Raw genomic sequence first — 24,186 nt, 5'->3', positions numbered from 1 at the left:
TTTAGTGGCTGAAATTTCGACGCATCACTAGCGCCTGCTTATGTATAGTTTTGGCTGCCAGTTCCCATACGTTTGCTCAAAGCTCCTTCTCGTTAGGGCTAATTTCCAGGGGTCAGCTCTGCATCCCACCCCTGACATCATAGACAGGATTGGAGGGAAGATTGAGACTGGTGGAGTGGGTAGAATTTGGCTGCTTGTAGCTGACATGGACCCCCTCACCCCCCAATAAAGTGTGAATTCTTCTCACTCACACTCCTGCCTAGATCGATGGTCCCTGGCGGCTCCTGCTCTGGCTCCCACCTGATTCATTTCCCATAAGCTCCTGCAAAGGCCGGGCCTCCTGCACTCACTCTGAGTGATTTTGCTTAATGCTTCACTGTCCAGCCTCTAACCCTTGCGCTCTAAGCCCCTCTCTCAGTCCCCCTCAAGTCCCTCGGCAGCGAACGGAAGAGGGCCTCCATCATCATTCCATCTACTCTGTGTTATGACTGTTTGGATTTATGTGCTGTGAATTACGGCTGCAGTAACCTGGTTGCCAGGAAAGCCCACTCCCCCCCACCACACACACCTCACCCCCCCGGAGTGTACACTGCAGCCCTGCGCAGAAACGCTACATTGGCTTTTATGGCCACGGTGTGACTTTTCCGCTGCTCTTTGCCCTTTCTTGTGCGGACATTGATCTCCCTCCACTTTAGGTACATTAGATGGCCTCCGGCCAATTCTGACTGGAAATCAGGTACTCTTACTGTTCCAGGTTAAGGCCTCTGTGTTATTAGGATTCATTTCTACAAAAAAGTGTATTTGTTCTCCTGTGAAAGCTGCACGGTCCCTAATTGCTAAGCTGCTAGCCAAGATGGAGCACGGCCAGGCTGTCTGTTTTCCTCCTATGCTAAATGCCGCAATGATGGCGTTCGGGTTTGGTCCTGCTCCATGCTGTCGGTACAAGTGCGGTGCAACTGTCTGGGATATTTCATATAGAGTTCACAACTCCGTGTGATGAACCGCCTCAAACATTTAAGCGGCTTACTTATCTGCACTGTGCAGTTGCTCTTGGATCAGCCCCAGAAATCCCAGTCCTGTTCTTAACTACCAAAAGCCACCCTGTAAAACTGACCGCAGGCCTGCTGCTCGGGAATGCGCGCAACACCCTTGACGCTTCATCTTGAGCAGGGACTGAGGGCTGAATGTGCTCTGCTGCTCTCCAGGTCCCTCTGCAGCTTGGCCCCGACATACAGTTGTGTGCCTGCCAGCAGGGGGAGCCGCAAATGCACTGCATACTGGTCCATGGTGTGACGAAGCCAATGGCCAAACAGCAGCGTGAAAAATATTTAGACTTATGAAATACTCTAGGATGCATTTTTCAGCTGTACTGTAAAAATAGCATTTTAAAATATGCATGATTAAGCTTATTTCTGATAGATGCCAGTTATGCCATGTTTCCTTTTTTTTAATTGAAATGGAATTTTGGACATAAAGCCAGTGAACTGTATATATTTTTTTCAATTTATTTTTTGGAAAAGTCAGAAAAACTGAACTTTACTTTCATATTATATTCCACAACATTTATTCTTGCATTGCACCCACCCTAAAATAACCAACCACACCCATCTCACCAACAGTGACTTGTTTAAAGAATGCAAAACTAGTTGAATGTTGAGTTTTTGCCAGGGGCTTTCCCCCAGCTGTCTAAACTGCAGTTATCTAGTATACTCACAAAACAGCTTGGGCGTGTGACATCACTCATTTAGCTTTGATTTTAGCTTAGTTCTTTAACTCTGTCTGGTTTTCGTGTAATCTGGAGAGCTACTCTGCTGTACTTATTCATGGAAGAGAAGCGGACCGGAAATGATTGGCCTTTTTTATGGTGATTGGAGAAGCAGTCAGGCCTTGTCTCCTTATTGAGGGTTCATGTTAGGCCATGTGGTGTTCTCTGCATGGATATGAATTATTTACATGGAATATCATAGCTCACCAGATCATCCCTCTGCGTCTCCCTCAGGAGAGCAGCCAAGGGCTGCTTCTTTACGTTCAGGTTTAAAGAGCAGAGTCTGTTTTCTCTGTTTCTTTCTCTCTCTCTCTCGCTCTGTCTCTCAAACCACTGCTGGGCTTTCCCAGCATAAACCTCTATCTCCTCCTGGGGGCAGATGTGCATAGACTGCTTCTGAATGGCCTGTAGATCTTCTTCAGAGAGAGGGAGAGAGGGAGAGAGGGAGAGAGAGAGAGAGAGAGAGAGAGAGAGAGAGAGAGAGAGAGAGAGAGAGAGACACGTGGGTGGTGGCGGGGTCATACTCACAGAATAGCATGAAGGAGTTCTTTGACCTGGGAAAAGATCTGACAGTGTTGACCTAACCTTCAGGGCACTGTGCATGTGTGTCAGAGGATCAGAAGGAACTGTGATATGACTCTTACACCAGGATTACATGATGAGTTTGTGTGTGTGTGTGTGTGTGTGTGTGTGTGTGTGTGTGTGTGTGTGTTTGTGTGTGCGCGCCGAAGCAGATCTGTATCTGATAATGGGGACGTAGTTGACTTCAGGCTAAGACGACGCCTCCGTATCTGCGAATATCATCAGGAGGCTGCTCCCCTGCACCTGCGCGGCTCATCAAAAACAGATTATTTCCTATTTGTAGGTTTCATTGTTAATATTAGTTGCGTTAATGACCAAATTCAGGTTGACAGATTACCAAGGAAACAGAACACAAGGACCGCGTCTGTGACATCACGGGGTAATTAGGCCTCAGAGCGCGCCCATGTCTGCAGCAGCGCTGATTTGCATTTTAATATGTTGTTAGCATAGGTGAAAGTTTATCTCCTCTTGATTAGATTCCAGTGATGTAATTACAAAGCCGAGTTTTACTTCTCAGAAAGGGCACCGCGCATAAACATCAATATGATTACCAGTAATTGTTTCAAAACAAATAAGCAGCGGAGTAATCAGTCATCGGGCTGCCTCCGAATTGTTTTGCTGTGCAGCCTCAGCGGAGGCACATCTCATTCAGCTCATTTTAACATCTCAATTTAAATTGGCTTGCCACTCGTCGGAGTAAAGAATATTTTAAAGACGAGTGGTGCAGGCTCAAAGGTAATCAGTGCTTTTAATGATCTTATTTGTGTGTGAGTGGCTCTGCAGACATTTACTTAAGAGGCATTGAGAAGGCTGAGACGCTGCTTTTCAAAAGCTCTCCCCTGACAGCCAAATCCATCCATTTAGAAAAGAGGAATTATTATTGACTTTTTTTTTTCTCTCTCTCTCTCTCTGTCTCTCTCCTTAAACAAGAAAAGATAACAGATTCAACCTTGGGAGAACGGCGTAGTGGAAGCTCAGAGAGCAGAATAAGTAATGGCTCGGTCGTCTAGCCGGGACGTGCCTCACCGTGAAATGGGCTATTGATTTTAAACAGATAAACTGTGTTCTCTTTGTGTGAAGAAATTACTGAACAATTTAATTAGGGGCCGAACAACAATATTTATCGCCCATTTTTTTTCCTTTCCTCCCTATCCCCCCCCTCCTTCCCCGTCTCTCTCTCATCAGCTCATCAGTCTAGCAGGAGCGTTTAACCAGGCCGTGTTGCTGTAGTTCCGTGTAGCTGATTAGCGAGCCCCACCCAGGAGAGCGTAAGGGGGGGGAGAGAGGAGAGCATTGATCAGGCTGATAATTCCTGAAGGTTTGGCTGTCTCGCTTCACCAGATGACTCTGTTGAAGCAAGGATTGACAGCCCCCTCTTAATTCTGTCTCATCCTGCATTGTTTGAGCTGGTCCCAGTGCTTCTGTTTGCTGTTTGTCTAAATGTAGCCTTCAGTGTCAATCAGATGGAAGAATCTCCTCTCAAGTGGTTCCAACAGATCCGCACTCAACTCTCGGAAATTATGTGGAGCTCGTGGAGCTGCTCAGAGTTCATCGAATAATAATTCATCGAATTAGCTCTCTGAATCTGGGAAAGCTTCTGTGAATTTGGAAGGGTTGTGTGTGAGACGTCTCCCTTTCTGCTTGGAATATGTTTGAGTGTCTGTGGTATGTTAATATTAACTCCTTTACACAGAGGGGAAAGGGATTCATCTTGCCTTGTAACTTACTTGCTCTAACAAATAAAGAAATGGTGTAACAAGAAAATCAGTGCCTACGAATGTAGTTCAGACTTCGGAAACTTCTTATTGTTACTCTGATTGAACAGATGTTTCTAAAATGAGCAGTTATTTATTTGAGTTTGTGTTGGAGTGATTCAGTATCTGTTGCACAATTTTTACTGCTTTCTTTTGAAGACGTTGATGTGTTACTTAAACCTTTACATATGTACTTATTATTCAGGTGAAATTTGACCTGTTCTGACATTTAAAGGCAGTAAAACAACCCTAAACATTTTTTAAGCCTTAAGAAAATCAGATTTTGGTTTAATAAGAGGATTTCTGTTCTGTTTGTGTTGCCACTATGGTGCTTACCATAGATTATTTAGACTAAATCTATATTCCTTTCTTTTTCTTTCTTTATGGAACTTGTTGAGATCATGCTTATTGTGCGCGTATTTGAGGTGGGAACATTTGGAGAGCGAATATAATAAACTATTTTCCAAAATGTGAATAGAAACTGTCAGAACTAACTTTATTAGACATGAAGGATACTGTACACGGCAACTGTTTAGTTCATGTGAGGTCTTCGTTCTAATATACACACGTTCCTATTGTAGATAAGTGGTGTCTTACAGTAAGCTGCGTCCCCGGTGGACGGTATCTAATGTCCTTAAGTTGTGACTTTCATTGTGCATTGTCCTGTGGGAACGGTGTGTGGGATGTGGAAGCGTCATTTGTGTCTGAGCATGCTTCACGGTGGGTAATGATGATGTCCTCTGCTTTTCTGGCCGGTGGATGTGCAGGGACAGCTGTGGAGGATAGGCGGGATTTACATGTGTGTGCTCTGCTCTCTCTGCTAAATGATTAAATGGTTAAAAAGGCTCTTGATTGTAGCGGAGCCACGTGATCCCTTGGGCCTCTGTGAGGGGGAAAGGTCCCGGGGCAGCTGCTGCTTTTGGGCAGGACTCCTTAAGCCCTCTGAGAACGGGGCCCCTCGCCGGCTGCGCACTTAGGTGCTGAAAAACAGTTATTCAAGCCCAAATCCTGTGTGTGTGTGTGTGTGTGTGTGTGTGTGTGATTCCAATCCGTCGGGGTCCCCTTGTGTGAAATAAACACCCCAGCTCCTCAGATTCTCTCAGTGTAGATGACTGGGAGCAGGTGTCCCAGTGAGCTTTATTAACCCGCTCTCCACCTCTCCTCCATTAGCATGGTGAATTTGGCCCTGTGGGTAAGAGGTTCTCACATGTAGGCCGCAGACACTCTGTCTTCTGTCTGTCTCTGCCTGATTCAGACATAAAGAGCCATGTATGTACACCATGACTGCAGCATTCCTCGCTAGGCCTGGATTAATCTTTCTGTTCCATGCCTTGCATAACCTGACGAGAGAGAGAGAGAGAGAGAGCGAGAGAGCGAGCTTATCACTGCATGCCAATAGAAGCTCTCCTCTCACCTCCGCTTTTCTCCTCTCTGTTCTTTTCCATCCTTCATGTGTGCTTTCCTTATGTCAGGAGGGTGGTGTTCCTCTCTCCTTTTATCTCTGACAGGTTTGCTGTTATAAATTCAAGGCTACCACACACTGGACGCATCAGGTGGACAACACACTATATTGAAACATTTGAAACGAGCTGCAACTTCCAGCACTGCTCAATGCCTTTCAGTACCCCTCATCTGTCTCTGTCTCTCACCTTGTATCTTTTAGCTAGAAAAGGGTAAGATTGTGAAGCGTTAGTTACCAAATGTGGCTTTAATGTGGTTCACTAAAGTTTTATTTACACCAATTATGCATTTTTATGACTTATTTAGATTTCTGTACAGCCAAATTGTCTGATGCCTGATTGTTTGTTTGTTTGTTTGTTTGTTTGTTTGTTTATTTGGTTTTTTTTTTAAATCAACATAGCTAACACTGTGTGGGCTAAATCAACATGTGGAGCACATTTCCAGTACTTTTTATCCATAATATGCAATATAAATAGTATTATTTGCTCTTCAACGGGCCTAACTGGCATTTTTAAGAGTCATGGAAATGTAAAAGTCAATGTTCCTCATTGTTTTGATTATAAGAGTTTGTTGTAGTATGCAAATGTTGTAATAGTTTCAGAATGTACTGTTCACTCTCAAGTTCATACGGTCCATATATGAAAACTAAACTTGGAAAAAAAAAAAAAGAATTAATTATCTCTGTGATGTTACATAAACCAACACATTTGCATATATTTATACAGCAGTTTAGCTCCACCCATTCACAGTGAAGTTATAAGGTGTGTTTCAACCTGGACTGCTTTTTGAATGTATGAAGCACAAAACGGGGCAGCCAATCAGAACAGAGCTCATTTACATATACCAATCATAAAGGCAGAGTAACATAAACAGCCTGTCTAATTCTAAGGTATAAAGAAGGATTTGCAAAATGGTCATGTAAACATGAGTTATGGCTTATTTTAGTACATAAAATCACAAACATTATATGTGGACCTCATGAGAAATGCATAAACTACAAGAAAAAAGTAGCATTTTAGCCCTGAAAGTGAGAGGCAACTGACGTATTCAGCACAATGAGTCATGCATAATTGTGCTACAGCTTTTTCGTGCAGGTACAGCAGCAGCGTTCAAGTATAGCGCCACGCTGACTCACATTTACGTCATAAAACTGCAACACAGGTCTGACAAATTCTATAAATAGTATAAATAAAAAGAGTAAATTGCTGGAGTGCTGATCGCTTGTTTGGAAAGTCATGCATTTCCATTCACAGCCAACTCTTTTAAAATTCTGAATAATTTTTTCTGTGTAATATAAAAATTTGCCTGAGCTTCAGCTGAGATGTACATGTGGACTGTCCACTGGCACTCTCACTGTGACGTGCTGTAGCTGCCCGTGCGCTACACGACGCTGTGCGGCGCTCGCCTGGTGTACCTTCAGCTGCTCTTGTGTTCTCCACTCGTAACAGCAAAACTCACAAAGTGCAAAATGGTTAATTTAAGCTGAATCTGAGATCAGAGTACATTCAGAATTATTGCATATTGATTATGATGGCGTTCTGCACCTTTGTGAAGGTGATTAGGAAAGCATAATGTATAATAATGAGGCTTTTTCACCTTTTTTTTTTCTTGTCAAGGTTTTTTTTTCCTATCTCTTTAAGAGCCAATTTTCAAGTGTTCCTGTACAGACTCAAATGGTGATGAAACCATTTAGCCTAGTCTGAAAGCCAGAGACAGGAGGTGTAGAGGAACAGGGAGACAGAGAGAATAAAGGAGTGGGAAAGAGAGAGCGTGTGTGAGAGGTGGAAAGTTCCAGCAGTGTTACGGTTATCACCGAGAAGCGGCCTCCTTGCTGTGGAAAGTGCTTTGTGCAGGTTGGTGTGAAGACTGGCACTTGCGCCAGGAAAAGGGAATACTGATGGAGAGACATTAGTCGGCCTGCAGTTTGCGGGTTTATTTTTAGAGACTGGCATTTAAAGCTGGGACACTTGGTTCTGCCTGCCTGTTAATGACTCATGTGGGGAGCGAAGGCCTCTGCCCAGGCGCCAGCAGCAGCAGCATCTACAGCAACAGCAGCACTGCTCCATTCTCTCCCACAGGCCAGGGCTCAGCCTGCCACCTCCGCTGGCTCCTTACCTCTGATTTATAGCCTGCACTTTTGTTCTCTCCCTTCTATACTTGGTATTTTGCTGGTTTCTAAAGACTGTGCTGTTTTGCATGCTTTTGCTGTGCCTGTATTGACACTGTAGCAGTTTTGACAGTACAACCACGAAACAAAATGTAAGAAGTCTACTTTTATTTTATTTTTCATTCCTTAAACATACATTTCCTACATTAAATCTACATCCTAAGACAGGTTTGTGACAAGCCTGTATAAATTCACTTGTTTATTGAAAACCTAACGATGACGTGAGCCCCACTGACCACCTTGTTTCTATTAAAGGGCAGCCTTGGAATGAATGAATGGCCGCTTTGTGAATTGGACTGAGGAGATGCTTGTAAATTGTACATTTCCTCTCCGTTCCCATGTTTATGTGGAATTTACATGACAGCTACATTAATAATGTCCTGCGCTCTTGCCACCTGGTATGTGCATTTCCAAATAAATGAACCCATCGATTTCACTTCATAACTCAGACACGTCTGGCAGAGCAAAGTCTATCTGGCTTTCTTTTGACCACCCAACAGTGGGTTAAAACTGTTTTCCACCTTTAATCCCCCCGTCGGCGTCAGTGCGCGTGCATGTGTACGTACAACGTTGGCCGGTTCGCTGTTGATTCCGTTGCCACGATTTTTTAGGGATTTATGTTTTCTTGACAGTGAATCAAATCATTTGCCATCAACTCAGATGGGAAAACAAGGCAGCTCTTTTTGAGGTCATGGTTGTATGTCAATAGCACTAACAGATGCCACATAAATCTTGAGAAGAAAACCAAGAACTGTAAAGACATGCCCTCGGCCCCCGCGGGCCTCGCTCCAGACGGGCTCCCGAGCAGAGCCGGACGAGATGAATGTACTTCTGACTCCAGCTCGGTGTTTGACAGCTGTCAGTTTACTTGACGTTTCGCACATGGGGATATTTCTCTGTCTGTCACGCAGGATTTCAAGTAGGCCTGTTTTTATTTGAATTGGTTTTGTTTTGCTTTTGTTTTTTTAATCACACCACACTCCTTTGATAACATGAAGCTTGTTGGCATTGTGTAGTGAACTACAGCAGGCTCTTTAGGCTTGGAAAAGTGGGCAGAATGCCTTCAGAATAAACTGTTCTTGGTTAAGTGTTTTGCTTTTAATGATGTGTTTAACCCCCACCTCTTGTCTGGGGCTTCTTAAGTGTCTCCTTGGCGCTCGCTGCTTTAAATAACCTCCACGTCTGTGCTTTAAAATGTGCTCCTTTTGTTTATTCACATCCTCTTTTGGTTTTACATCCATTTGTTTAGAATTTTTCTCCTAAGGCACTAATTTTTGTAGAATTTTTAGAGCTTTCACTGCTGAAAAAAGCATTTTATTCATATGGTAGCACTAGGACTGCACAATAAAAACCCTCTAAATGGCCAGGAAGCACCAGCAGGTCCAAACTTTTAACATGCTTCTAGGTTATGTTGTAGTCCATGTAGTTACTGAATAAAAAGCCTTATGATGTCATAAGGTTGGGAGTTTAAGGGATTGATCATTTTTACAGTAGTGACCTTTGCAGTACTGTTATTTTAGGAAGCTGAAGTGTGGAAATGAGCCCTTTAACTAATCACTGTGTGCTTTACTGTGTGCTGTGAGCATCTCGACAAGTGAGATGTGTGTTTCTGTGGATGTTTAGATGAATTAAAATGTTCAAGTGATCCAACAAAAATAAATTGTTTTTAGCAAAATAATGCAGACAAAGCTTTAACCATGCCACATTATTGATTCACCAATATTTCATCCATATCATGCAGCTCTAATTAACATGAATGTTTGGTCATTTTGATGAGCCTGATACTACTTCTGAGCCATATGTTGTCTATCCTGGCATGATGTTCTTGCTTTTCAGTTTTAGCAATGTATTTAACAGAGCATTACATCCGTTAGGATGGCTGGCCTGAATAATTCATATTAATTACGTTTTTTTTTATTCAAATCACGATAATTGTGGCCCAAGCTACAACACATTTCATTAGAAAAGGCCTTCAAAAAGGACCATGATTGTTCTATTATGGAAAATGTTAAAAATTAAATAAATCTAATTTAGTTTAATTTAGTTTCAGAAATCAATTCTTTTCGTCGTTGAAACTTTAAGAGCAAAGATACCTCAAAAATCACATGTGGGGACACTTTAAATTATCGGATGATAAGAAAATTTTGCACTGAGCATTTAGGGGTCTGTGTAAAGGCAGGACAAGTTAGATGAATCGTCTAAAATACGTAAGTGTAGTAATTTTTATCCAAGTACCACTAGTCTCTGGTGTGGGTGATGCTAAAACAGTTGAGGTCAGAGCCTCAGAATTCTGGCATTGGATGAGGAGGAAAGCACCAGTGCTGCTTCTGTCACTTCTTTTGCCACTTCCAGGTTGGTGTTCATGTTCAGATGAGCTTGTAGCTCCAAAAGTTACTCAGTCTTCTGCTTCACGCTCTGTAGGTCAGCTATGACTGAGCTTAAATTGCCATTGCAGCTGCTTTCCATGATTAAATCAATGATCTATCCAAACTGACAGTTAAAATGATCCAAAACTAAAACCGTGATGGTGATATTTAAAACAATAATTCCAATTCATTACAACCTTTAGCACCTACAAGACCCATAAATGCTGTGTATAAAAATTACTATAATTAAAGAGGACTACAACTGCTGACTATTAATACGTACCTACTGAGTACATTTTGACCGGAAGTGATGAAAATACATAATAAATTATGGTTAATTAAGAAACAGAAAAATGATTCACTTTTATTAATGCATACTTAAATACCGTCTGATATCTTGATCTATTTGGAAAATATTGGGCTATTGAATTAAATCAGTATCGCCCAGCACTACAGCTAGCATGGGTCCCAGTCAGACTGCACACCAAGTCCAAATGGTGGTAATGATTACTCTGTCTGACACTGAGTACACTTGGGGAGAGATGTAATTGCCTAAATATGGGGCTAGTCCTTTAATCTGAAAGTAGCCCTGCTCTAGTAGATCTGTTCTCTTCCAAATACTCATCAACTGCACACAGTTCATCATAAAACAGTCAAGAGCAGAGCTATGAATCACCACATATTGAGGGGTTGTGGAACTAAACAGTGTGTCACTGCTGGGCCGTTTTGTTTGAAAAACTCTCAAATGCAAACTATCGTTTCTGTATGTTTGTCTCCACCTAGTCTCCCTTAGTGCTCTGTTATTTGATAGATGACTAATGATTGCTGAGTGATCGCTGTGACAGTTGAGTGCAGAGGGGTCTCCTGGCGTGGAGGCTTTCTGTGAAAAGCTGCTGGTGTTGTTTGGAGCGCTGCCTGCATTAGCCGGGGCCTGTATTCTTCTCTCATTAGAGGACCTCTCCTCACACAATGTCGCTGATGGAACAGAGCGAGCCGTCTCGTTGTTCTTGTTTAATCGTATCCAGTTCTATTGACAAAAACAATGTTATTGGAGTGGAGCAGCATATTCTGGATCTAATTAACTCCGATTGTTGGGCTTCAAAGCGTCATCTGAAAGAATTCAGAAGACCTGACCTGGTTTTATTTAGTGCCATTATATGTTCTCATTTCTCTCTCCCTCTCTCTCTCTCTCTATCTCTCCCCCCCCCACTTTCCCTCCCTCCCATCCAGTTCTCCTTGCAGTTTGATGCTCCTTCCATCTAAATGTGTGCAAACAAAAGTGATTATCATCATAAATAGCAGAGGGCCTTTATCATATCCTGAGATTGGTTGTTCTACCATTCTGAAATGACACTCTTTTCTCATCTTGCTTTAATATATCTAACTGCAAGCACATGCGAGAAACGTTCCCTCTGCTTTTATCAATCTGACATTTAAGTGCATTCTTTTCAACCCTTGTAACATTTGTGGTGAGGCATTTCAAAGGGAGCAGGCTGACATTCCTCACTATGCCCTCTTTCTTCATAAGTGAACATTTGGTGCTCTTTCAGACTCTAACTGGGCTCTTGCGCACATTTTTGAATTAAATGGTTTGATGCTTGTCCGTGCTCTGTATGCATACGCTCTCGTGCTGTCGGAATTTATGAGGTGCTGCATGTGAGCATTTGGCTCCAGTACACCATCACTGCCCAGGGCAACCTCTCATATCCTCAGCATTAAGAGTGTGGACACACACATCGCATTTACATTTATCATTAGGTATTGTCAGGTGGTTCTTCTCTGGCATTAGAGCCAGGGTTAAGTGGTAAATTGGATTACTGTGAAGCTTGGAGGAGATACAGTACTGTCTTAAGCCAGCCAAGTAAATAGCTTAAAACTGCTTATCCGGGCAGTATGTGTAAAATAAATATATAAATAAACATTAATACAGTTTTTTATATATATATATATATATATATATATATATATATATATATATATATATATTTCCCCCAAAAAAACACTGTTGTTGTGAACAAGTGAGCAGCATGCAGGTAGATATCCAAATTCTCCTTGATGCACCCCTGTACGGTTGCACAATATATAATTTTGTTTATCATTATTTCAATATTGAACTGCAATGCTGAGATCACAGAAGATTACAATATGCAATCAATTGCCTAATGCTTTATTGTGTGATATGAGAATCCTGACCAACCTCAGATGCTTCAGATGAGTTTCTGTAGATGTTGAGATGAAGCAAGGCATTAACATGATCCATAAAATCTAAATAATTTTAGCCAAATAAAGATGCACAGATGTGTGTTAAAAGAAATAGAATAGTCAAATAAACAAAATAAATAACAATATAATGGCAATGCTGACTTTCATTCATATTGTGCAGCCCCTGCAACCATTGCATGGATGGATTTATATTTATCTTTACATTTATGTGTTTGGCAGAAAGTCATGTCCAGATCAACTTAGTCTCCCTTACAATGTATATGCAATGTTATGTATAAAGTGGCAAGCGTAGGCAGGAAATCAAAGCCCATATAGACTGTATATGGAGGATAGTGGTATTACTTGCTATGTATCAGTAACAGTACACCTGATATAACATAATGAGGTATTGATTATCCAAATCTAGTATTGGAAGGTGACTGCAAGCTCTCTGGTAGAAATGTATAATTGCACACAACGTGCTGAAGAATGTTTTGCAATGGATGAATCTGAATTTCAGGCTTCACAGGGTGACTTGCAGCAGCACACAGGCACCATATTTTAGCATGTGTGTGTTTGTTTGTTTGTTTGTTTGTTTGTTTGTTTGTTTGTTTGTTTGTTTGTTTGTTTGTTTTGTTTGTTTTGTTTTGTTTGTTTGTTTCTGAATTAGTATTGCTGCTTCTTTCAGTTTTAACAATAATCTTAGTAACATAGTGCAGCTTTAAGTTGCCACACTGACAGGTCTTAAATTGCAGTTTTTTGTATTACTGCTTATTTGCATTCGTTCTAGTGCTTTTCTGTTCAAATAAACACCCAACTACAAATCCTTTACATATTTTTCTCAGTTGGCTTAAGGCTTTTTGCTCAATGCTGTAGGTGCTGGATCCAGCAGATGTGTCTGGATGACTCTAAACCGGCCCTACCAGTGTCCTGTGCCAGACTCCAACCCCACCCACTCCTGTCCAGTTCCCAACATGCTGCTGGGTCCCAATGCACATGTGCCCAATTTTAGATTTGGCAGCCCAAGGCTTTCGTTAGTAATTGATTGCATTTCCCACAATCTGAGTGAAATAAGGCTTTGAAGCTTGCTGAGTTTACCGAGTGCCCAGGAATGGCAGTGGAAGAAGGAGTGTTTGCCAGTGGCCATTGATGAACAGTCTCTGCCACTCCCCGCAGGCTCACTGTTTGTTTGTTTGAATTGCTTGTGTAGTCGCATCAGCTGCCTCCAGTCGTGCTACTGTACAGTTAATAAAACCCACATCAATATTGAGCATTGGTTGTTTTTACTTCCTGCTGTGCACTGGACTGCTTTTTTTCCCCTGAGTTGGTAGGTAAACACTTCTGCTTTCTGCCTTTAAAATCAGTGGGGTGTGTACTGAGGCTGTTGTATGTAATTGTAAAAGTGTTTGGAGTGGGTGGGGGTCTTTTTGTGTGTGAAGTGTGGGGGTGGGTGTGTGTGTGCGTGCGTGGGTGTGTGGGTGCGTGTGTGTGTGTGTGGTGCACTCAGGTCTCACGTCTGATGTTCACACTTCTGAACTGCGTCAGCCCAATGACATGTGATCTTCAGTTATACACCGGGTACAAAGTGCGAGAAGCTTTTCTTTTCTGTGTGTGTGTGTGTGTGTGTGTGTGTGTGTGTGTGTGTGTGGTTGTGGGTTGACTGTAGCTCAGTTCAGTCCCACGCACTGTGGTCAAACTGGTTAGTGTTTTTTCTTTGGGCCGAGGAAGTGTACGTGTGCTGTTCCCACGCTTTGAAGAGTCTGGGTCCTCTGCCCTGAGACAGGGGGCGCTCTCTGCCTCCTCACTGTCCTTACCCCATCAGCACGGAAGCGACGTCCTCTGCTTTAAAGGGCCCATATCCTACATTTTCCTTGCATTTCATTTTTTCCCCTGAGGCCTTCTTATGACTCTCTTTTGGTTTTATGTACCAAATTCGTTCACCTAATTCTTTTTTTTTACATGACTTTTTAACAACCTCTTTTTATCTCTTAGAATCAAGCAAACTGTTTTTTTTTGCTGCCTTTAAGACTGATATATGGAGATATCCTCTCTTGATTGGCTGTCCTCATTCAAAAAGCCATCTGTGCTGAATCACCCCTTATAACTTTAGCATGAATGGTTGGGGCTAAACTGATGTAGGCGGATAAATGTCATAAAAAAACAAATCATATACATCACAAAAACAAGGAATTCAAATTGGCCTGTTTTAGCAGCTTAATTGGCATAATTAGACTGTATGGTGAGCCATATATGGACTGGTGAGTGAGCAGTACGCTTTGAAACTTGAATGTTTTTATACATCAAGCCTCAAAAAGTCCAAAAAAAAGTGAGACGAATTTGTCTCTCCAAGATATGGACCCTTTTAATTGCCGTGACCTAATATCGCAATTGCTATTAATGGAGTGGCTGGCTTAGGGAGTGACTGCGTTTACCAGTATTTTATGTAGTGATATTTTCAATGTATTTTCAATGTAATGCATGCCACTTTGCCACTGCGAGCTACAATATTATTTTTATTTGTTTATTTATGTATTTATTTTACATTATTTATTACTATTGTGTTAATACAAGGCTTTTTTGTGGTTATTTTTTTTTCCCCTTGCCTCTACATACACACGCTCTCTCTCTCTGTCATAGTCACACAGAATCACACGAGGATGAGCCACGTGATCATGTGCCCAGAAGGTGTCACTCCTCAGTTTACAGAAGCTTCAAAGGCTGCGCTGAGGAGCCAGCACATTTGTTGTTGGGCAGCATCTTGAGGCGCCTCAACATGCCGGGCTTCTCCAGCCTGAGCCTTTTGTTGCCAAGTGTGCAGCGTTCGTGTTGTTAAAGGAAGTACTTAAATGTGTAGTTATGTGCGATCTCTCCTCGCTAAAGCAGCCCCCCTGCCGCTCGCTTCCTGCAAACCCCCCCCAATCCACCCCACCCTCCATTCGGCTGACTATGAAGTGTTGCTTGACGGCCTTTTCCTCCCTGACAGTGTTGCCGCAGGAGTGACAGATCAGAGGGAGAAATGCCCCTGCTCCAGGAGGAAGTGCTACGAGGCCAGGGGTGGTCCATTCACAGCCCAAAGGCTGCTCTGTGCTAATGGAACCTGATAAGCTTCTCATGAATCACTATGTGCACTCAGCTCCATTTCATGTGGGCACCCGGCTTTCTGTTCTTTTGCTGGTGGACGTTGTGTTCCCAGCTTTGTCAGAGTTCATACCGGGGGTCAGGATCTGTGGGACGTTTTGTGCATTTTATATTTAGGCTTTAGTGTGCGATGTCCACACGCAGGTGCTTTGTCTGAACGTGACAGAGGTACAGACTAGGGGTTAGCACTGCTGGGGGCATGCATTTATTGCACTAATCAGAGGGGGACGTATGTGCATACATTACACAGCACAGGCCATGAGGTCTCCTCACCCTGTTGATTGGATTTTCATCACTGTTCCTTTCCCTGTAATGGTGCCCAGATAGCATGCTGTTCATTTGTTGCATATCTGGTTGTGCATTTGTACGCGTGCACAGTGCGCACAAAAGTACAGTACACATTTTTAGATGGCTTGCTGCCCTCCGGCACAAGGCTACAAGTCCTCTATTTCCTGTTTACAATGTCTGAGGTTTCCTGTTCTCAGTATATCTTTGCTGGTTGATATTGTGGTTTTGCAAAAAAAGACGCTCTGGACAGGGCCTGTGCGAAAATGAAACGTTCATCTTTGTCTCTATCTTTTGCGATTAATCTCTGTGTATTCTGTTTGTGGTCCCATTTTGCTATGTGGGTAAATTTTTTATGCAAATATTTTTTTTTTGTCCCCCTTCTCTGTTTTTATGTCATAGGTTTGAAGAGATAGTCAAGAAATTCAAAGTGGAGTACCATGCAGGCGGCGCCACCCAGAACTCTGTGAAAGTTGCCCAGGTTTGTCATCCATGCTGTAAAGCAACACTGAGTTCTGCATGCATCATTCCAACTAAAACATGCTGTCTGCTTGCATTATTGTGCTGAACCTTTTCAAAGCTTTGGTCTGAGCAGACCGCAGTCCTTCAAATAAAGTAGAAAGACGAGTTCCAGAGCCCACAACCGTGCTGGCCTCGCTGCAGAGACTGTAAAGTCTAAGGCAGTATATAAAGATGGTCTTATTGAGGCAATATGTGTGGTTAGCGATTACTGGTATAGAGCTGTCAGGACTGACAAGAGTTTTTCTATTGAATAGAAGCTCTATATAATGAAGCTGCTCCCAGAAATGTTTTGATGGAACCTATTAGAGTATTCAAGTACATGACAAATTGATTTTTAGGTGTAGGTGTAGCTATAAACTAACTGACACCTTTTTTAAAAGCCTCACAGCGAAACCATCACTTTATCTGCGAAGGCCGAGAAGTCTCAGCGCGCTCTCTCATTCAGCTCGAAACATTGCATGCTTTAAGTTGAGCTCATCTCCGCGTGAAGGTTTTTTTAAGGATAATGACTGAAATGATTTCATGTCCCTGGTGGGCCATCAGTGCTGTCCTAGCATAAAGAGGAAGACGAGCAGGAGGAGACCTGTGCCCTCAGGGCTCAGCTTGGCTGCCTTTCATTCTCTGTTGCAAGAAACGGCCAATCAGCGGCTCCACAACATCCGCAATATTCCAGGTGGTTGAGGAACTTGAGGATCTGAAGATGAGACGTTCAGTGTTTCGTTTGAAGAAACGCAGGAGGGGAAATCCTTCCCCTGATTAGTTCAACTCCCCTGCGGAATTCCGGACGCTGACTTGGATCCCAACCCAGTGATGAATCGCGCTGCAAAGCCATTCACACACACAATCTACGACTCATCCCAAAACACTGACACAATATCAAATGAGACAAGCTTGTTGGGTCATCATTTGGGCATCCGCCAGAGAATGTGAGTGTGATTTCGTTTCTTCATTGCTGCAATCCTTACTCTGGTCAGACGCATTAGTGCATGAGTACACTCTCAAAGGTTGGACAGAACCAGTTCTTCGTTTCAGGCCGCTCTCGCCCTGGACGTTTTCCACCGTTCATTTGCTTAAGTGGATTTTGAGCAAATGCCCTTGTGATTATGCCTGTCCTCTCTGAGACAGTTCCTCACCTGTCACCGAGGCTGATTAGCGCGATGCTACGGTTAAAATGGTGCCCATTTGAAGCTGCTGGTGCAGCAGAGGCCCCGCGCCGATGTGTGGGATGTTAAGCGGCGGTTTAATCAGACAGCCGAGTGTAGTTCTTCAAAGCGAGCGAGAGGCAGCGTGACGCGGAGCCCGGGCCTCCGAGATTAACACATGGCAGCACCTGGAACGCCAGCAGCGGCGCAACCTGTGTGTCGGTGTCGTGGAAAAAACGAGGGCTTTCAAACGCAATGACACGCGCTGCCTTCTGAGCACACATCAAAGCGCCCGGGCGGAGATGAGGTGTTCCAATCGCAGGCTGCTCTTGCCCTCCGGCGCTGCCAGGCAGGTGTGGGAGGGAGAGCGTTCCGCTCCTGCTACCTGGCCAAGATAGGTGTTTAGAAGACTTGCACAAGAACGGCGCATCACTCGGGCAGAGTTATCACTCCCTGTATCATCTGTTCTCTCCCCTCTCAATCCTGCTTGACTTGCAGAAGCTTTAGCATGACCATATCAAATAAATTAACAAATGTATGTTGCATAACTAAAAACAGTAGTAGAGCCTGGAATTGTGTTTGTGCTTTTACCCAATTTTATAGATAACTATGTCAGAAACCACATAACCATGTCTATTTGCGATTACTTCACATCTCAACCTGGTTCCAGGCAAGTGTGAACATTTAGGCATGCCGTTTGGCTAAGCTCACATTACTTGTTATCTTCTTTTGCGTCATAGCGCCGCTGCAAAGGTAAAGGAGCAAGCTGAGGACACGAAAAAGTGTCTTGGCTAATAAGCTACACTTGGGCTAAGGAGAAAATTAAATAAATTTAATTGTGACCATATAGTCTTTTAATCATCTGAGATAGTTATTTTGTATTCTGACTATATATTTGACTGCATAGGGATATAATTTGGACTGCATATCATTGCTGTTGGTATGCTGTTAACTTTTAAAGTTAATGTAACAAGATTTTGGGCCATAATTGTGGACCATTTCGGTTGGCTCACTTGTCATGAAATTTTGGCACAAGGTGAAGAGCAGCTGACAATTTTTAAATTATGCAACAACTTGGAGATTTTGAAAATATTATATAAACATTACTATCTCAACCCACCTATCTATGCCTTTGAATTCACCCCACCCACCCCCCCACTGTCTTTTTGATACCCCTTTCGTTTTCTGTCTCATGATACCATGTTGTAAGCTTCATGGCCTCTGTAAAGAACTCCATAGAGGAGTGCACAGGAAGCGTTCTCCCCAAAGACCGGCTGTTAAATCATTTCATCCTGTACCCACGCTCCTTCCCCACTGCACTTGCCTTAGAAAAGCCATGGATGTCATTTGAATTCTATTAATGGCTGAGCTTTAAGCCTCTCTGGATGGCTCTTTGATGTGTCTGAATCTGTGTGTGTGTGTGTGTGTGTGTGTGTGTGTGAGGCGTATGGTCTTTTCTGACGTACACCCCCATGCCCCTGAGGGCCAGCACAGATGAAGGCTCTCACCTGGTAGGAGAAGCGATCTCCCATTCTCTTTACGCAGTGCTGCATAGAGAACTCAGCCAGCACTGCTCTGAAGCCCAGCACATCAAAGCCTGGACACTCCACCCCACTATACACATGTTGGCCAAGCAGCCTTCTAGTCTGTGATCCAGCCCTGAGATCCATTACACTGTCAGCGCTGTAGCAGACCCCTGGTGTGGCCCCCTCAGACAGTTAGAAGTGAGAGCAGAAGAGGAGCAGCAATGCTTGGTACCAGAAAGCACAGTAGTTGGGTACAGTAGGTGATGGAATAGCTTAAACATGCAAGAACTGCAGTCGCTGGCCTCTTCATCAGAAATCCCATCCTGTACAGTTCAAACATATGGCCTGTTTGTTACCATGCATCACTTGTTAGCCATCTTGTAGCACAGGAGTGTCCTACTCAGTTCCTTCCTGGCCACAGCTTTGCAGAAATTAGCATTTTCCCTCTTCTAATGCTCAGAATTCATGGAGCCTTGCTGATTAGCTGGAGATGTTTAATGAGGCAGAATTCCCACAGTGCTGTGGGCTGCCAGGACTGGAGTCTTCATTGGCGGTCAGTTTCCTGCCAGGCAGCCACTCTTGACTGGATGTTTTTGGGTGGTGGACCACTCTCAATCCAGCAGTGACGCTGACGTGCTCCCTAATATGTGACTGTTGCTGCTATGTTGAGAATGGTCCACCACCCAAATTTCATCTCATCAGTTGTGGCTCTGCGGTCAGAAACTGACCATGACTGTGGTATATGGGGTGGAGGATGGCAAAATGTGCATGAGAACAAATGTGCTACAGTCTGTAATTTTGTATAGTGGACCTACAAGATAGCTGGACCTTATAAAGTGAGTGGTGACCACAGTGTTGTGTTGGCTACAGCAGTGACACTGACATGATGGTCAACATCAGTCAGGTGATAAGAAACTAACTTATAAGTGAATAGTGAATGCAGTTTCCCTGGGAAAGATCAAGCATGGACATGGACTAAATTGCGATACCCGTGCTGATTTTCCATTGATCATCCTTTTTAGTCTAGACTTAGGCTTCATCTGGGTCCAGGAAACTAGATCTGTGATCTGAAAAAGCATTTTTCTTTTCTGTTGTTGTGAAAATGATTTTGGAGATCAATCCCTTTTCCTGTGTCTTCAAAAGCGATGTGTGAGGTCAGGTGACCAGCAGGGACTATTCTTCACACTGCAACAGAATTGTCATATTAAGTGTGCAATTCAGACCAATGCTATGATAAAGGGAACCATTTGCTTTAAAGCTGTATTTTGGTTCAGATTTGCATGACGTCTCCTGGAGTGCAGTTATACATCTTATGGAAGATGAAATAAAAATCTGATAAATAGAAATCTGCGTCTGTGTTTTAGGAGTACTGAGAACTTGTGGAGTAAATGAAATTGCATTTGAATGCACGAAATTGTATTCCAGTATATGCATATTAACAAACAGGGAACATATGTAATATTCTTATAGCAGTACTCTGGCATCATTTAGAAGCTCAAAGTGGTGAAAGTTTGTGCAACAGCTGTGGCGCCATATGAGCCCTTGTAGCATCGCAACATAATAGAGTTTGAACATAATGGCGTTTTCAGCTTTGCTGTGTTTAGACTTGTAAAAAGAGATAACAGTAATAGTTTTCCTTCTCTTTTCAGGTTCTTTTTAGATGTTTGTCAAGTTCAGGGTTTGGAGCAGCTCATTTTGGATACAAAGGACGGAATGCATCAAGCTTGTGTAATTAAAACATTCTGGGAATGTTTAGACTAGTAAGTTGTTGAGAAAAACATCTGACTCTGGCTACGTTGCATGCACCAGATTAATTCAGCCTGTCGTTTGGCTTAATAGTGCCACATCTCTACAGGTCGCTGCAGAGGTCTGTAGCACCTAGACAGGCATTCTAGTAGTCAGTTTTAACAGACTGCCTACAGGGATGTCTTTGTTTCTGCAGCCTTTCTGGTCTCAACCACTTCTGCTCTCCTTTTTCTAGCTGTCGTTGGCCCGTGTCTCCTTTGCAGATTCTTTTCAGGAGTGGTGAGGGGGCCCAACCTTGGACTGGAGCTGGACTATTTTATTGGAAACACATGTGCACTGTGTAGTTGGAACTCCTCTACGCAGAAAATCACTTAGCTGTCTTCAGCACACAAAGGCCTTTCCCAGTTCATATTTTTGCACGGAAACTTAAATTGGGGAAAAGTTGGTGCCTGTAACCAGACATCAAACTTGAAGACCAAAACGTTCCATGACCTCATGTTCGACTCTGCTTCGTGCTCTGTGTTTTTTGCTTTCTTTTGAATAAGGCCCAGTGTCCAACCGACCTCTCTTTTGAAAGATAGTTTATATCTTTTTTCCCTCTCTTACTGCAGAGCCATTGCCAGCGAAAGGGGAAAGAAATGGCAAATGTTACACATGTATTAGATGTAGTCAGGGCGAGAAAGGAAATTTCAACGGAAAACTGGGGAAATTCTCAAACCTCTGAAGTCTATTTGGCTCTTGAGATCCTATAAACAAGAGGCATAGCAGGGAACCCTAAACTCTCTGTGGTAAATGGCAACAACATCTGTGTCCTATATTCACTACTGCACAGCAGAGAAAGTTAAAGATTGTCTCGATACCTGGCTGTCTGATTGCATTTCAGACACCGCTGTTGGAAGATTTAGGGGGGTGTGTGTGTGTTTGTCTATGTGTGAGAGAAACTCCTCCCTGTTGTTCAGGCTGTGGCTGGATTTCCTCCAACTGTAGATTTAATGAAGGCTTTTGTAGCTGCGGTGAAGTGCAGCGGCTGATTAATGACGGTGGCTGTTGCTGCAGGTAGTGTGGAGGATGTGCTGTGCTGCGTGAGGCTGAAGTCCAGCCCTGTCGTTAAGCACGTTCCTCCACTCCTCGGACGCAAGGTTAATTGAACGTTACCATTAAAAAGCCACTGCTGGTTTTCAGACAGCTGGGTTACCAAGAACTGTTTATTTCCATCCTGAGGAGGGCAAGGGTCGTAGACGATTAAGCCCCTTGAAAAAGCCGGGGGGGGGAGTGCAGACATGCCTGTGCCTCCGTCCACACCTTTACATTCCAGAAGAGCAGCGGAGCGACGGTCATTTCCGTCTCCAACAGGAAAGAGTGCAGGTTGCATGAGGCCAGACCATTTACAGGTTACACCCAGAACGGCTGTGTGATCTTTCACACAAACTTCCAGTGAAGTCACACCTCCCTCCACCTCTTTTTCTTTCTCTCTTTTTTTTCTCCCTTTTCTCTCTCACTTTATACAGACAAGTGATAAGAAGATAACTTATCTGTCTATCTGTCTGTCTCTTTTTCTGTCTCTCCCCCGCCTCTCTCCTGCACCTCCGCAAGTTACATTTTACCTTTTTGCTTGTATGAGTGGACACACCAGTTTGTGAGCGGAACACTTGTATGCTATCAGAGCTAATATTTTTCCACTGTTGGCCATGCATGTGTGAGTGAGCACAGCGGAGATTCCTCCATTTGTAATCTGGAGTGGGATCAGCTCAGAGGCCTCGCAGCAGGGACCCCACTCTCTCCAAGCGCTCTCCATTATCAGAAAGCCCTTCTCTTATCTCCTGACCTCTTCATCTGAAAGGCTAGTGATGCGCAATTTCCCACAACTGCTCTGAGTGTTTTATGTAATCTGTAAATCCATTCTGAACAATTTATTTGATTATTTAAGTATGTCCTTAACATGCCGTATGTTGGTAATAAAGCAGCCATTCACTCCTGCAGCAGTCCAACAGACGAACAAGCTAAACATATACTTCACAAGGACAAATGTGCTTTCTGTTTGCTTTTTCAAATCCATATACACTGATGTGATGCATTGAATAGCTAGTGAATGCTAACACCACTAGACCTAGGAACTGACCAGTGTATCATTTATCTCAAAGTCAGGTTACATGAATTTATCAGTTTCCTTAACATAGCAATGTTTGTAATGAGAAGAATTGCCCATTTGTAAGGATATCAGTGGTTTATGCTGTTATGCCAGTAACCTCACCTTTAATATGGTTCTTCTAGGTGAAGTGGTAAAGTTAGCTACAAAGCACTGTTATGGTTAAAATAAGAAACATTTAAAATCTAACCTCTTGTAATCTTTATACCTGTACTTTATACCTGTCCATTTATTAACAAATCAACAGGATGCATGTTAACGCCGAGTATGAGCAAGGCCTAAGACTGCTGTGAAGCTCTGCTCCAGTGCTACAATAATTTTATTTTTGAGAAATTTGACAATTGAGAGCCGACAATCATGTTTGATAGTTCACAGTTGAGCACTGGCGATTGTATCAGTCAGTAAAGCACTGTTTAACAAAAACTATTAGAGCGTGTTTAATTTTTGACCATATAAAATTCAGGCAGATGCTATTTACATTATGAAATGTAAATAGAATTATGTTGCTATGTACACAGTGTGAATAGCATTTTTATTCCTTACAGTTGGTGTTGGTGGTCATAGTAACATCATGCTGTTTACACTAAAATAATCTATCTATCTATCTATCTGCACTTGTTTATATTTGGATGAGTACATTTCTTTTAATCGAATGTCCATGTCCATTTAATTTAAATTGCAACAACTTAAATTGATCTGAACAAGTCAATCATTTTTTTTTATTTAAGATTATAATAATGAACAGTACATAATTTAGACACACATGCTCGCTTGCATTAAAATGTTTAAAAGCCAAAACTGCCAAATTATATTGCCAAATCAGTATGTATTGAAAACAGTCTGCGAATGATGCCTAAACTCTTTCCTTGATACTGAATCAAGCTATGATTAACATGCTTTTAATGCTTATTCCTGATTAACAGACAACAGTTTGCACTGTGTTTTTCAAATCAGTCTCTATGTTGGAAATTATAAAGAAAACAATGTTGCAAAATGGTGAAAGATATATACATCAAGTTGCCAGTTTGTTAAGCAGGGCTAGATCAACCATCCTAATGTCCACTGTTTAACCTTTAGCAGATGTTAGATTGATGTTTTATTTGTTATATTTACTGAGTAGTGAGTAAACTGAAAATTAGTTAATGTACTCACAGCTTCTCCCAAAGCTGACTCACGTTTGTTCATGGAAAGTATAAAACAACAGCAAAAAAAAGGTGTTTTGGTGTGCTACATTCACATGACTTACTAGGGTAATGGCCAGGATGTGTGGTTAATGCTATTCTCGCTTAGTATAAATAGACACTGCCTAAAAGGAGATTAGCTAATGTCATTGGTCAGCTCCCTAAAATTGGTATCGGTGACAGTTTTCTCATCGATTCAGGTA

At 42.7% G+C, this 24,186-nt stretch overlaps 1 protein-coding gene across 2 annotated transcripts in view; it reads left to right on the top strand.

Annotated features, from left to right (window-relative positions):
• adka (adenosine kinase a) overlaps positions 1-24,186 on the top strand; it is a 165,340-nt gene that overhangs the window by 23,452 nt on the left and 117,702 nt on the right. For both annotated transcript variants that reach the window (XM_036574694.1, XM_036574695.1), the window contains exon 4: positions 16,123-16,201. In XM_036574694.1, the coding sequence (XP_036430587.1) occupies positions 16,123-16,201 (79 nt within the window). The remainder of the gene's footprint in view (positions 1-16,122; positions 16,202-24,186) is intronic.

Source organism: Colossoma macropomum, unplaced genomic scaffold (genome assembly GCF_904425465.1).
Source record: "Colossoma macropomum unplaced genomic scaffold, Colossoma_macropomum, whole genome shotgun sequence".
Lineage (NCBI taxonomy): Eukaryota > Metazoa > Chordata > Actinopteri > Characiformes > Serrasalmidae > Colossoma > Colossoma macropomum.
Note: the sequence above shows the minus strand (reverse complement) of the source record. Positions and strands in the feature narration are given on the sequence as shown.